At 48.5% G+C, this 15628-nt stretch overlaps 1 protein-coding gene across 3 annotated transcripts in view; it reads right to left on the bottom strand.

The window, feature by feature from the left end:
* Positions 1-15628, bottom strand: part of TMOD1 (tropomodulin 1) — a 37908-nt gene that overhangs the window by 7879 nt on the left and 14401 nt on the right. For all 3 annotated transcript variants that reach the window (XM_061342743.1, XM_061342741.1, XM_061342742.1), the window contains exons 2-6: positions 10072-10235; positions 8053-8209; positions 4629-4748; positions 650-739; positions 180-310 (exon numbers count right to left, since the gene is read on the bottom strand). In XM_061342743.1, coding sequence (XP_061198727.1) covers positions 180-310; positions 650-739; positions 4629-4748; positions 8053-8209; positions 10072-10191 — 618 coding nt within the window. In that variant the 5' untranslated portion in view covers positions 10192-10235. The remainder of the gene's footprint in view (positions 1-179; positions 311-649; positions 740-4628; positions 4749-8052; positions 8210-10071; positions 10236-15628) is intronic.

Here is a 15628-nt window from a genome sequence, read left to right as displayed (position 1 = left end):
TTGCCCCACAGCAGGTAACAATCCCTGTTGCCCAGAACAGAGATAGGAAGCACTGGCATTCCTTGGCTGGCTAGATACAGTGTTACGGTATCACTGTGCAGCAAAATAGGCTTGGTTTCTGCCTTCTGTGTATCAAGTATTTGGTTCTGTTACTAAGGAGAGTAGAAAGGAACAAATACCATAATATTATTAAGGTTGACTTCCTCAAGGTCAGGATCATTGCTCTGTATTCTTTTCAGAGTTTCTTCCACATCTGTTGAGTTTGGTTCCTCATCAGGAACTGGTTTGTACTGTGTGGGCTTAATCACACCTGCAAGTAATGAGCAAGACATGTGAAACAGAGAGCACCCTGAGCAGCAGCATTGTCTCTTCCAGAAGCAGTGCTGGGAAAGGGAAGCGTGACTGGACACACAGATGCAAAATGAGAGACTGAACAAGCATTCATCAGCTCCACCTGTGCTCGTGTATATACACCAATGCTGCCTATCACTGGGGCCAACTGGTACAGGACAGGGTGCCTGCTGCTAAGTGCTCTCCGGGTCCAAACCCGGGTAATGGAGGGCACTCAGCCTAAAATAACTCCCACTTTGTCTCTGCTAGCAGCTTCAAAGCCAAATGCTGCAGCCTGCTGACACTCTAAACCACTTACTGTTGAGCCCCTCTTTGTTCACAATGGTGGTGCTTCCCAGTGCCTCATAGTACTGCTGATTACTCATCAAGGTGTGCATACCAAGGATGGCTACAGAAAAAGAGAAGGAGAACATGAGTTACTACGGGCTCCAAAGCCAGGAAGAGATGCATACATGCTGTGCTTCCCGGGATGAAGGTCTGTAGCACATCACCTTTCCCTGGACAACCACAGGACAACATACAAAGGAGGGACCAAGCCTTCCAGCTGTCATAAATACACAACAGGGATCAGATATGCTTCCTTGTTTATTCCAGTGTAGCACAATTCATAGAAGAAGAGGACCATCATCTTGTGAACAACCAACAGACAAACAGCCAAGGCTTCTCAGCAGCCAACTTGATTCAGCATCACACAAAAATAGTGAAGGGAAGACAATAAAACACTAAAATTGCCATTGGTAGGATTTAACCTAAGGGGTCCAGTCCAGCAGGAGCCCACGCATCCTCGTCTCCCATGGGCACGTGCCACTCACTGTGACAGTCAGTGTGTGAGATGTGCTGCTTCCCACGCAGAGCCAAACCGACCCCTCAGGCAGCAACGTACAAGGTGGTGACTGCCACCCGAAGCACAGCAATGCACTCTATGTTTTTACTCAACAATGAGCAGGGCAGTGGTGGTGGTGTGCTTTGAACTGATCTGTGTACGCTTGGAAGTTGACAGTGTAAGAAGCTAAAGCTCTGCTGGCTCAGACACAATGCAGAAAGTGATGGTATGAACAAAAGTCAAAGGCTGTAGGAGACCAAAAGCTGAACTTCTGCCAGTTTGTGCACCTCAGGCTCATAGCTGCAAAACCAATATGCAAATGCACAAGGGGATCTGCTGACATTCATACCAGCTGCAAATGAGCAGTGGGAAGCTTAGGAGCGTTTGAGCAAAGGGTCTGTTTTAAAAATAGTTCTGCTACTCACAGGAAGCTCATGTTTGGAAATAAACTGGCTTTTTAATCAACCTTTCTTTTACAGCTACATGACTTTCTAAAGAAAAATGCAGAGATGTGAACACTTGCTATAAACAGACACATTTGAAGAAATCTTGGCCTCCAGATGCTCACAGTGGCTAAAATAAATACAGGACATAACTCCCTAAAATTCAAACATGCTACCACAAAGGCACTTTGCTTTCCCATGAGCTGCTCCTCTTATACTTGGTTGGCATCAGTCTATCACCATTTCCTCAATGCTTGGCCAAGAAGGGCCAGGAGTTGCAGGAGAAGGCTATTCTTGAGGCCCATAACATGAATGACGTCTGGTATGGTGTCAGCTCGCTGTATGTCCAGGTCTGGATTGCACAAGCAGAACAGTCTGCAGCAAAGGACACGAACAAACACCACCATCCATTCCCTAGCACATCCCTGACTGGATTTCACAGAGCCCAGCAGCCTCTGTCTCAAAGTTTGAGTGAGGCTGGGCAGATTGGGTTTGTTGTTTGTATTTTAGCTGGACCCCTTCTCTGCCACGTTCCAACAGATGAAGCTTTCAAGAGTGCAAAAGAGCCCACAGAAATCATTTGCAGGCTCAGCATTTTGGGAACACACATATGCCCCAAACACAGCTTGTTCTGACAACAGAATCTCTCCACCAGCCAGGACTGTGAAGAGAGGGAAGGATCTGCTGCTATGACCATGCAGGGTTTTGTGGGCTAGAACTTGTGCTGGTAGACAAACGGGACCTGCTGTTTGAAAGTCTGGTGTTTGCTGTGTATTATCCAAAAGAGCTCGGGGAGAATTTCTGCCTTCTCCAGCTGACTAAAGACCCAGGAGACCTTCCAGGTCCTGATGGGAGCCACCCACAAGAGCTATCTGACTGGCCTTGCCAAGGAAGGGATCCAACACATCATGGCTGACAATGAGCCCTGCTAAATAGGCAGGAGCAAAACGAGCTCCTGTAAGTGAGCCTTGCTAAACAGGCAGGAACAACACTGCCACTGTCAATACTGAGATTTCAGCACAGCTTATATCTCATCAGTTCTGCTGCCACTTCAAGTGCATTCTCCCAACAACTGTAGAACAAGGTGCCCCAAAACAGCGTTTCTCTGTGAAAATAAGTGCTGCACAGATACGGAGTTTAGAAAGGCAGATTTTATAGGCAGGGCTTCATAGTGCTCTAGAAGTACAGAGCAAAAGCCAGAGATGCAGTGCGTGGCCAGGGTATGTATGTTGTATGCCTTAATGCAGAGGCACATTTCTAAGGCAGAATGTGCTGTTATTATGTAGAAGATGTCTAGCTGGGTTGGTTACTCTACAGGCTATCTTACAGACTTCCGGCAAGGAGGATACTGCTAGGGAGTATGGAAGTCTGAAGGAAATGGAACTGGAAGAAGAACCAGTAGCACCGAAATACTCATTGACTGCTACACCAGCAGGGACGTGTGAGCTCAGTAAAGCAACAGGAGGTTGTCCTGGTCTTGGCTGGGACAGAGTTCATTTTCTCCCTAGCAGCTGGTACAGTGCTGTGCTTTGGCGTTAGTCTGAGAGTAATGCTGAACCACGACAGGGGTGTTCACATGCTCCTTTGGCCAAGACATATACGATCCCAGTCACAGAGCTAAGTCCACACTGCTGGCTGCGGCAAGATACCAATACTGTCATCTCTGAAGTGGCAGAGCAAAGAAGCTTGCAGGAGGTCACCTCCATTCAGACAACAGTGCTAGAAAAGCAGCAATGGGACACTGCTTGAACCTGCCTAGCATGGAGGTGTAAGCCCCTCAGGTAGGTAGGGACCATGCCCATCCTCAGCTCATTGAGCCTTCTGGTGGGACAGCTCACTGTCAGGGCTTGAACGGGCGCCTGAAATTGCTCTGCCACCATCTCCAGCTTGCTGTGCATTTCAACCTGCTTCGCAGCTGTCAAGTGCACCAACCTTTCAATGCTGGATTCTCCCACCTGTGAACTAACACTCACAAAACTGACCGACCGCACAAATCACAATAAAAACACGTCTTTACAATGAGCTGGAAAAGCTTCTTAACAAATCACATCCCTGAGCATCCATTGCAGATTGACTCTACCTGGACAGCTCTTATAATAGGTTACACAAGAAATCCACATTCTCACTGGGTCTGCTTGACTGTTTCCCAGAGATTTGGCTCAAAAAAAGCTACACTCCTGAAGGTGACAGGCTGCAATTTGCAAGATTCAGTGGCACAGTCAGCAAAGGAGATAAAGAACACACTCTGTTCCCTTGATAAATGCCTGGTTGATGAGGGGAAGGCTGTGGACATTGTCTGCTTGGACTTCAGTAACGCATTTGACACTTGTCTCCCACAGCGTTCTTCTGGAGAAATTGGCTGCTCACGGCCTGGATAGGAGGACTCTTTCTAAGCTTTACTGGGTTGGAAATTGGTTGGATGGCCTGCCTGGAGAGGACTCATGGGGGACCTTACAGCTTTCTGCAACTGCCTGAAAGGAGGTTGTAGTGGGGTGGGGATCAGTCTCTACTCCCAGGTAACAAGCGATAGGACAAGAGGTAACGGCCTCAAGCTGCACCAGGGGAGGTTTAGATTGGATATTAGGAAACATTTCTTCACAGAGAGGTTGATCAGGCATTGGAACAGGCTGCCCAGGGCAGTGGTGGTGTCACTGTCCCTGGAAGCGTTCAAAAACCGTGTAGATGAGGCCCTCAGTGGCATGGTTTAGTGGGGGACTTGGCAGTGCTGGGGTAATGGTTGGACTGAATGATACTAAAGATCTTTTCCAACCTTGCTGATTCTACGATTCTTCTCTCTCCTCAGCTTTGGTCTATGCTGCTGATTAAATTACAAGATCTGAGAGTAACTTTAAACACACGCTTCTCTTTTTTTAACGAAGAAATAAATCCTGTCCAAACTTGCCGGCATTCAGATTAATGGCAAAACGTTCAATGGCTCATTTACCACGAAAGAACAAACAAAAAGAAACTAGTAGTCAATCAACTTTTCGACTCAAGTGAAGCTATTTTACCAGCAATGTCACAGAGCTCTGCATCAGAGGCATTAGCAAGGGCTTCCTCCAGCTCCGGCTCCAGGGTCACACTTTCCAAAACAGGATCCATCGGCTTCTGCTTGGGGATCCAAGCTTTTCCTATAAACGCAAAACAAGGTCACTCTCAGTATAGCTACAGCACCTGTCTTACAATTAGCCATGCAGATGCATTTCCGTGGGTGAGATCTGCATAGTGGAAAGGACAGAGGGAGCACAAAGACCTAGAGAAAAACTGGAGCAGATGCTGAATCCCTTCCCATTAGGCTGGCCTGAGCCGTGCTGCGGTGTGAGCCAAGAGGCACGTGCCAGACACCTCCAGCCGTGGGGCTGGACTCTCTCACCAGCACAGAAGCTGCACCTACAAAAGCCCGGCAGTCCGTTTGTACAGGACTATGATGGTTCAACACACAGCAGTCAGAAAGCCACGCACAGCCCCACCCTGGACTTCACCTCTTTGAAGGCTGCAGGAAAGGGATGGAGATCTGCCAGCTCTCACATGGACCAGAGAGGCCAGGGGCCTGGGGCCAGCACTCTGTAGCATCGGTCCTGCCAGGGAGACAGCTCCTGCTGCTAACTCCAAACACATGGTGACTGGGCAGATGGTACATCAGCCAGAAGAGGGTGGAAAAGAGGTAGTGGAGTGTGTTTGGCAGCAGGCAGGGATGGCAGCCTGGCAAGCACACGGGGTGCAAAGAGAAGCAGGTTTGGGGCAGTTGATTGAGCTCAACATTAGGGCAGGAGGGGAGAGAGACACAGAGGGCATGCCAGATGGAGACCTCCATGCGCTATCTCCCAGGCCAGTAACAGGTCAGAGGTGCAAAGCGACAGGTACAGCTTTTAACATAAAGCTGCCATCTCAGATGCTTGTTTGAGGCCCTTTCCTATGAAGGCCTGCCCATCTGGATAAGCGGCTGTGCAGCAAGTGGCACAGCTCCAGTCCAGCTCTGAATGCCGTGGGCTCCTGTCAGACCCCATGCCCAGGATGATCACCAGGGAAGCCACAACGCTTTCTCTGCCAAAGCTGGCTGCATCCCAAGGAGTTGTGGGGCAGTGGGTAGGGCTCACAGCACTGCATGCAATGCTCCCAGCTCTCACTGTTCACAGTGCCAGCGGGTGGGCAGATCTGTTTGTGAAGGTCTGAGATTTCACAGCGGGGCACCTACCTGCGCCTGCCCGTGCTGCCACTGAAGAACACACAGGATGAAGCTTGTGGTGTTTCATACCACCACAACAGGGAGCAGTCTGTTGGGTAAACCCATCGCTGCTGCAGGGTGGGAGGAGGGATCCCAGAGCAGTCCCCTCCCCTGAGATAATCCAGGATCACTGCAGAGAGATAGCGAGCGCAAAGCTCTCAGCCTGGCATACCAGCCAGGACTATTTTTGTCACCCTCTGAAACCAGAGTCAGCAGCACCAAAGGGGAGAAAAAAAGATCCTGCTGCTCAGGGATGTGCAGAAAGAGAAGGGGCTAAATTTAGCCTCAAGGAAGAAGCAACTGTGCTTCAGGCTCCCCTGGTTTGAAATAGAGGCTGCTATAAAGAGCCTTATCCAAAACAGCCCATCTCCTGCCTGCACACTGCCACCCTGATGAAGAGGGCAGGAATCTGCCTCCTGGGACATAGCTGCTCTCACAAAAATAGGCAGTGTCATGTGTGCCTGCACCGCCAGGCACTTTCTTGGTACCCTGCCTGTGGAGGGCTGTTACCCTCAGCTCTGCCATGGTGTGGGCACCTGGAGCCACTGTCCCACTGGACATGTGGCTCAGCAAACTGCACACCATCTGGTCAGTTCAGCAGGGAACAGGAAAAACAGGGCAGCTTAATTCTGCCATCACAGAGCAACTCCTCTTGACACCTCTGCACCATTGAAACTTACGGGGTTTAATTGTAGAAAGTCTCATATCTCAGTCATGCTTCATTACGAGTTTGAACTTTAAATTAATAGGTGCATTCAAACACAGAGTTATATACCATATTGCAGCGTGTATGCACGCGCCAACTCCTACCCTGTCCAGCAGCACGGCCAGGCAGAGCACCTCCCATGGCAAGCTAGTAAATCACCCTCTGAACTGCAAATGCGGTGATTTATTTCCACAGCTGTGAACATATAATTTGCTACCTCTGTCTCACAGCCACTGTAAGTAAGGTCTTCACTCAACGGTGTGTTACAAGTAAAATATATTTAATGTGTTTGAGATCATATCAGATTGAAATATGATTAGCTCAGGCCAGGAGCTGGAGGCTGAAAATGCCTGAAATACCTTCACCTCCTGCTGAGCGCTACTATTACCTGCTGGGCTAGGGTACGCTTGAAGTTGCTAAATCGCTCTTCCTGATAGCACTCAATTTACTCTTTTCAATTACTTCTTTCAAGGAAAGAGCTTTTCTTTTTTTTTTTTTTTTTTCTTGCCTTTTTTTCCTACAATTACGACCTCCAGTTTTATTAAATGGACAGATTTAACACAAGCTCTTTCACAGCAAGCTATGTGGATCAGTAAGGAGGCAGCTTTGAGAAACACCACAACTTGGAAGCATGCTCACATGCTTAAATTTTCATGCACCTCTTTTTGACATGGGGCAGCTAGTAGTGAGAGCAGCATGCAACCAAATCTGCTGCAGGGAGATCACGGTACAAGGGGAGACAACACCAGAAAAAAGCTGCTGAGAAGCTCCTGGAACCCAGAGGCAAGGATTAGACTGGACCATGTCTCACATTAGATGATATTCAGAGGGCTAACAGGATCAGGAAAGTCCTTTGGACAGTACAACATGTCCCAGGGTAACAGAAAGAGATGCCAGAAGAAGAGGCAAGAGAAGAGGCAGAGCAAACCATTTTCTCAAAAGCCCCAGGATCACAGAGTAGAGGTTCAGGGAGATGGAAACAAGCAAACTGCAGAACACTGGGAAATGGGGCTGCGGTTGTGAAGGGGTGATGAAGACTAGATAGGAACTGTTGGGATCATCACAGCTGAGGGGAGCTGTGGGGTTTCTCTATAACAAGATGAAGTTCAGAACATAAGGATGGGGGATGAAAGGTAGTGTTGGAAGACAGAGTGCAGCCTCCAGAGCTCACAGGGCAGAGGAGGAACAAGAGAAGACAGAAGACGATGTCTACCCCAGAGCTTGATACAGTTGCAGGGGGATGGGGATGGAAAGAAGCTGCACAGTGGTAACAGCCTTTGTCCATCACTTACCAGATGGTACCCAAATTAGCAAGCACATCAACCTCTTGGGCACACCCCAGCTTATCAGCCAACACGGGCTGGAGCTAGACAGCAGATCCACCACCCCAGTGGTGTCAAAATGAAGTCGTGCTTATCAGTGCCGGTCAGGCACAGCCCTTTTGTTGTGCACGTGCTGTCCCTTCATCACAACACACGTAGTGTGGTGCAAAGGATGACCGTACCTCTCTTTTCACCCGTGAACGGAACCAAGTCTTCTCTGTCTTTAACATCCTTTGCCTGCTTTTCTAGGTGGGCCATGAGTTCCTCCCTTTTGAACGGGCCAGTTGGCGGCTTTCGTGTCTGATCCCGCTGCCTGAGCCCCGCCGGCAGCAGCGCGTTCTGGGCAGAGAGGGGAGAAACACAGGTTATCTTTGCAGGCCTCATCCATCCAACCATCTCCCCTCTCCAATTTCCTTGTCCTTCTGTAGAAGGTCACCTTGATCTAACCAATTCCCACATAATTTAAGACATGTAATGCTCCTTCCCCCTACCATTTCAAATTCTGACTCCACTGAAAGATCTCCATGCTGCCAAGTGGGCGTTTCTCCACAACAGCAGCTTTCTCTGGGAGCTCTCAGTCATCACCTCCTGCTATTCCTAGCCTCTTCCCCACCCTCACCATTTCTGCTGCCTCTTCACAACAGTTACAGCACCAGAACCAAGCTGCTGAACTCGAGTGGTCTTCTCCCTATACGTGCATGCCAAAGGGGCCACGTGTGTCCAAACAAAAAACAGTTCAGGGAAATCCATGGTCTTTCACAGAGCAAAGCAGAGAGCTGAGGTGGTCTCCTCTCCTTCATGTCCATCACAGAACTCCAGAGAAGGTCACTCCATTCAGAATAAAACCCCTGCAAACCTCAGCCCTTCTGCAAATGCCTCATTATTCAGTCACATTAGCCACCATGGGAAGTTGCTTTGTGCTTGACACATGCAGCACGTAAGCACCTGCTTATGTGTAAATATAGAACAGCCTTAATGCAGTAAGTAAGACTATTCCCAGATTTGGCACTAAGCATGTTCTTTAAAGCTTTGCTGGATAGAAGTCAACATTTACTTTTTAAGACATCCAAGGTGATTTTGAACACCACACTGATCTTTCCATGCCTGCCTAATAAAAGTAACTCATTATAATTAGAATTTTTATCAGTGAAAATCCTGGGAAGGACAATGACTAATAGGAAGCAATTTAGGCTTGTGTAACTTTGGGAAACAAGAGAGGAGAACTGCGCTAATGCACAAGGAAGGAGGTGTAGGAAACAGCTTGCTTCCTCAGGCTTCATGCTGCGAGGGATGAGCATGCAATACCTGTGCTTTAACTCCTGTACTCAGGCTGCACCTGCAGTGGCAGATGTTTTTACCTTTACGCACCCTTTGCTGCACACTGCCTGGCTCTGCGTCTTCCAAGTCAGCCGTAACCAGCCCATCAGCCCATGCATATACTTAGTCCCAAGAGCCAGCCTGCTCCTCTTAATTATTTTCCTGTGTTGCAATTAAAAATACTGATGATGCAACCACCACTGTCCATCATTTCCCCCAGGAACACTAACTGCTTGTGGCAGGAACAATCTCTCACTTGGCAGTGCTCAGCCTCATCATCTAATGTTGCCGTAATGCAGGGACCTGCCAGTTGGCTCTGTGCATCCCCTGCTGGGGCCACAGGACTGCTGCCTTCAAAGAGCTTTCATTGCTTGGCATCAGCAGGCCCAGTGTTTGCATATGTGCAGCTCTTGCTAATACTGGGAGATTGCTAAAAAGCAGTTGTCCCTTTTCGCAAAACTCTGGGATTTGGATTTCTGCCTAAATGGAGAAAAATACAGTGTTTGAAGTTTGCTATGAAAATAACCTCCAAACAATCCACAAATCCCAAAACATTCCTTCCAAGGTGGCCTGATCAGAAGCAAGAGATCCTGTTGCTGCAGGTTTACCATGCTGCACTGGTACTGGTTTACACTGGTGCTCTAAATCACAGCAGAGTGTGCACACTGGGGCCAGGGCAGAGCAGTATCACAGAAACAAAGTCCCACGTGTAGCCCGTGCTTGTGATAGCAAAACTGCTGCTCACCTGTGGCCAGCCTCCTCCATCCTTGCACTGAGTACAGGCTCTGCACAGAATCCCACTTAGATACAGATTATTAGTTCAGCCCATTCCCCTACAAATACAGAGATGTACCACCTAGAAATCCCATGTAAAAATTATTTACATCAGGATCCAGCTCTTCCAGTTCATCCTCTAACTTCCTGAGCTCCTCCTCTGTCAGAGCTCCAAGGATCTTGTCTTCATCCAGGTCTCGGTACTTTTCTAGCTCCTTTCTGTAAGACATCTTAGAGGAGTCTCGTGAATCTCACTTTTATGCTGAAAGAGGACCTGAAAAGGAAACAAGAAGCATAACACTGAGGACATGAAACACGACATGGTGGCCCATCTGGCTGGGGAATGCCAAATACCACAGAACTGCAGAAGATTTATGTCTTAAGCGTGGCTGACTTCAAAGCCAGGATTGCTCAGACTCCCCCGTCCATATCCTACATGCCCATGCTTCTGAGAGTGGCACAACTTCACTAGCACATTGCCCCAGGCTTACAGGGCAGCACTGAGGAAGTACTCTGTACAGGACCCTGGCTACAGATGTCAAATGATACCAGATATTAACAAAGTGTCCTGGGCATTTATTTCCTTGAAAGACAACAAATGAGAAACCATAGACTGCAGTTCTCACGCCCTTACAAGCCCTCAGTAACACCTCTCTGCACATGGCACTCCAGATAACATAGTCACCAGATGGGAAAACAGATTTGTGGCATCACTGAGTACCCCTGAGCCCTGCAAGCCTCCACAAGGCTGCAGTGCAGCACTCCTCCTCATGTTTTAAGGCCAGAAGGAGATCAGGAGGTATTATCCACTTGTGTGCAGGAAGCTGCCAGTTGAACGTGCTGTTTAGTGACCCACCTTCCCCAACAGAACACGTGTTTGTGCTGCTATAAGCGAAGCAGCTGACCCGAGCGTTACTGCACACCTAAACCAATCCTTCCAGACAAGTAGCAGCAGTAATGTACTAACTGACCTATCTGGATAAGCCCTTCTGACCCAGGGGTTCATCCCACGTCTCCTACTATAAATTGCCATACGCAATCACACGCACGTAACTGGACCTCTGCCAGCTCTAAAAGACTGTAGTAGACCTACAAAGGTCGATGTGTTTAAAATATACAAATGGGTTAAACATACACTCCCTACAACACACAAAACCATGTTCAATTCTGCTTTTTTGCTGAAATTTCCATAGAACAGTTTGCACATATAGGGGTCTTTGGCTCCATTTTTGCAGAGGGTATTGAACTCTGGGTAATTTAAACTGGCTTTTCCTACCAGTTAAAGAAGTCCTGTTATTCACTCAAGTGGCATTTACATTAAAATAACAGCAAGGCCTGCTCATTTTCTCAAGGAGCCAAACTGAGTTTCGATAAATGGCCTCTTTTCAGATTCCGCAGAGTGTCAGGGCCCTACCCCAAGTCACATCTCTCCAGCTTTGCCCATACTCTTAGGGCAGATCATGTTTTCATGATCACTCTTCATTAATAGAGAAGTCTCTTTATGCCACTTACAGCGCAGCTGCTGGTCCAGATAGGAGAATTATCTTTAGCTTGGTCACAAAAGGGCACACTAACACACACATGGCCTGCCAGCAAGCCCTTAAATTTAGAGCTGTCATCTGGTCAGACCTTTGGTGTCCCGCTGGTGTGATGGCAATTCTTGCATCACTCGCATTCCTACCACTCACCACTTAGGAGGTGGAGCGCCAGGAAATGTAGTCTCCTGGATGGGAGGAATGGCCCCTGAGGCTCCTGCAGAGGGTAAAAACCAGCTTTTTGTGGATGGTTTATTCCATACAGTCAACCTGCAGGCACCAGCGTCAAGGGTAGCAGAGGGTGAAGGAGGAAGCAGGAGGAATGGTGGGTTTGGGTAAGCAAGGCAGTGGGGACTCCAGCACTCCTGCGTTTTACCAATCCCTGCAGCAGTCAGTGCAAGGCACCTCGAGCTGCAAGACTGATGTGCAGCAGCCATGCAACCCTGCATGGGTCAGGCTAGGAGCCACATCCGGCAGCTCAGCCCCAGCAGGGCTGCCCTTCTGGTTGGCATATTAAAAAGCAGAGCCTTTATCACGATCACCCAGCGAGGCCAGGCCAGGTTAGATGGGGCTTTGAGCAACATGGTCGAGTGGAAGGTGTCCCTGCCAATGGCAGGGGTGTTGGAACTGGATGATCTTAAGGTCCTTTCCAATCCAAACCATTCTATGATTCTATGAAGGACAAACACTTGTCATTACAGCAATTCATTATTCTGATGTGGGAGAGCCTAGAAAAGCAGCCTGGACCTAGATCTGGAGACGTGCCATCCCACTGCAACCTTAGCTTAAAGCACACAAACCACTACTAGCCTGTATTTCATATTCAAGTCTTAGTTTTGACCCCTTTGCTGTAGAAGCAGCCAGAGCTAAGAGCAGGCAGGATGGCAGCGGATAACCCACCCTGTGCTGATAAATCCCCTGTAATGACTTAAAATACCCACAGCTGCCATGCATATGGCAACCTCCATCTTGGTGACGTGTGGACAGCCACTCCTGAAGAAGTCCCAGCCGCTTTCTAGCCGTGGCGGCTGGGCTGGGACGGAGCTCGGCAGCGCTGACCTTGTCGCCTCCTGCCAGAAGGACAGAGATTGTCAGCACCGAGAGGTGAAAGGCGGCACAGACGTCGGATGTCAGTGCGCACAGGGGACGCTTCTGGAAAGCGCTTCGGGTTTCAAAGCATCCTGCAGAGATACAAAGCTGGGGCTGCATATAGCAAAGGCCCTGAGGGGTGAGGACAGGTGCAGAGCCTGCTGAAGCATGGCCCAAATCCCCATGGGGAGAGTTCTGTTTCCTATGTAACCCAAGCAGAGCTGCTGGGATGGGACAGGGTTCTTAGCCTCACTGGTGCAGCCACGCAGCGCCAACAACCCCAGAGCTGCCGCAGTGAGCACACCATGACATGGTGCAGGGTACTGGGTACCGCTCCATGCCACTGGACCAACCCTGCTGGCTGCAGCCTCCAGCATCAGCATGTTCACTTGCTCCCCCTTACCTCCACATCCCCGGCCTCTCCTACCCTCTCGTGTAAAGGAGTGCTGGGAGAAAACACAAAATAGCCCATCTTTCATGTGAAAGTTCTACTCCTGTTCTAGTTTTTGTCAGCAAAATAGTCTAGTCTTTACCTTGGAAATGTGTCACAATGAAAACAATCCACCATTGGAATAATCTCCACAGGGAAGTGGTGGATTTCTCGTTGAGTGCTTCTAAGGTTTAGCGGGAAAGGCTGCTGGGCTATCTTGTGCAGGCTGTGTTTTGCCAAGAAAGCTTGAACTAGATGATCCTTGAGGTCCCTTCCAACTTGGTATTCTGCTATTCTATGATCTGCTGTAAATGGCCAGAGGGCTTTGTACTGCTGGAAATAATAAAGGGGGTAAATTCTGTCTAAGCATAACTGTTCTCACTTATACAACATGCTGGAACAGCCACTGCCACAAACAGCTCTCCCTGACCCCTGCTAAGGTTCAGACATTGTTTAACACAGGTTGTCCCACACCTGCACTCCAAAACAACCCAAAACCTCCGGCGCAACTCAATATCATATCCAAATGTGAAATCCAGGACATCCACAAAAGAGTCAACCCTAAGTCACCACAAATCTGTTCCATCAAGTCTACTATCAATGCCTTTGTGAGACAGCAGCTTGTATTTCGTGCTATTTTCATTAAACCTACCACTACATTTTTAATTCAATCAATGAAGGAAGCGTCACAGCAAAATATATATGTAGCATACAGGAGCCGCAGATGTTATTACAACTTTAACCCCTCCAAAAATTGAAATTCATATTGACTACAAAGACAGCAAGGTATTAGGTCTCGTTGTCCAAAGTATTCATCAGACACATGAGAAGACAGCCCAAGCACTTGCACTTGGTGAGACTGAAGAGCACACAAGTTGGTACACATGAAGACCAATAAAAATGCTCAAGGAGGAAAATTAAATCATGTGGGAGATGAACACAGACCACACGGAAGACTCTTCCTATCATGAATATAGGAAGACAAAATAAATCAACAGCAAAAAAAAAAAAAAGACAACATTTGTGATTATGACGGGGATGGGACAGTTTCTTTCTGAAGGATCCAAACCCACTGAACAAATGAGTGCTGTAGAACAAGTGACAATGAAAGGCATCCCATATGACACTGGAAATACTCCTTTCACTGCTCTACAGCTGTACAGCCCCCTACAGCACTATGCCTTTATGGGACCCTGAGAGTAGCGCTGACCCCCCTGCAGAGAACCAGTGGAGACCTGGGAAGGTGATCCACATGGGATCAGAGTGTCCCATCCAGAGCATAGAGCAGGCACAGGGCCATGGTCATAGAATCATGGAATGGTTTGGTCTGGAAGAGACCTTCAAAGCCCATCTAGTCCAACTCCCCTGAAGTGAGCAGGGACATCTTCAACTAGAACAGGTTGCCCAGAACCACGTCCAGCCTGGCCTTGAATGTCCCCAGGGATGGCACATCCACCACCTCTCTGGGCAACCACTGATGGTGTTTCACCACCCCCTTTGTAAGGAAGTTTTTCCTCGTGTCCATGCTCATGGTTCTCAGGTGTGCAGGCAGGGAGGGCCAGCACAGGGCAGCAACGGGCTCAGGCTGCAAGAGGCTGCCTGGGGAGGCTGCAGAGCTTCACAGGTATTGCTGAGTCAGGGGATGGGCAGGATCATCCCCCCCGTGCTCTGGCAACCCCAGGAAAAGGAACAAACAAGAAAGCAGAACTGGGTAAAGCAACAGGAACAGCAGCAAGCAAGGTAAGAGTCCAAGGAAACACAAAGGTGTCACAGAGGAAACGTGAAGGCTGATTTCCCCTTGGTGCTGCGTAATGTGGTGATGGTGGATTCACACGTGTTCCTGCTGGGAAGCCCACCCTGCACAACCTCCCATGTGCACCAGCACAGAAACTACACAAAGCCCCTTCCATACATGCAGAGGGAGGAAGAGCAACAAACCTCAGCCAAGATACAGGGGTTTTTTGGTGATAAATTCTGTTATAGTCCAAGCCAGCCCCTAATTTCAGTGTTTTGCAGCAGGCTTCAGCATCAGGAGGGCTTGCTGCATCCCAAGACACCGGCCACACTGAATCACCAGCAAAAGGCATAAAGGACAGGAACTCTGTGTACTCTGCCCCCAGTGAAAGCCACAGCAAAATAAATGCACATCCCCAGCCTCAGCCAACCCTCAAATCCACTGGGAAACTTTTTAAGTGCATTTAATTTGGAAAGCAAGCTGAGGGCTTGGTGTCTCAGACAATGAGGCAGCCAAGCAGCGTCACCAGCACAGGTATCGGTGATTCTTCTGCCAAGTCTGATGACAAAAAGGCATTCAGGATGGAAGCTGTCCTTCAGCAGCCTCAGATGCAGAAGTTAACCTCGTGAGAATATCCTGGCTCAAAAAGAGTTCCTATTTGACTCATGCAGGGTTTTGATTTATGAGATTTATGTATGAGATTTTTTCATAGCTGAAGTATAAATCTCAATCAAAGTTCAGAGCTATTATTTTACAGGATGAAAATAACAAACTGATTTCTATCAACCCCTCTGCCGTTGCACAGTGTCTTTTTATTTTTTTCTTTTACTTCTAAGACAAACACCAGGGCTTTTTTTGAGAAACTACCCATCCCTCAA

The sequence above is a fragment of the Neopsephotus bourkii genome, unplaced genomic scaffold (assembly GCF_033783945.1).
Source record: "Neopsephotus bourkii isolate Nb327-2 ecotype Australia unplaced genomic scaffold, CSIRO-AGI_Nbou_v1 NB_1814, whole genome shotgun sequence".
NCBI classification, from domain to species: domain Eukaryota; kingdom Metazoa; phylum Chordata; class Aves; order Psittaciformes; family Psittacidae; genus Neopsephotus; species Neopsephotus bourkii.
The sequence above is the reverse complement of the archived record's forward strand: the minus strand, read 5'-3'. Positions and strand labels throughout refer to the sequence as shown.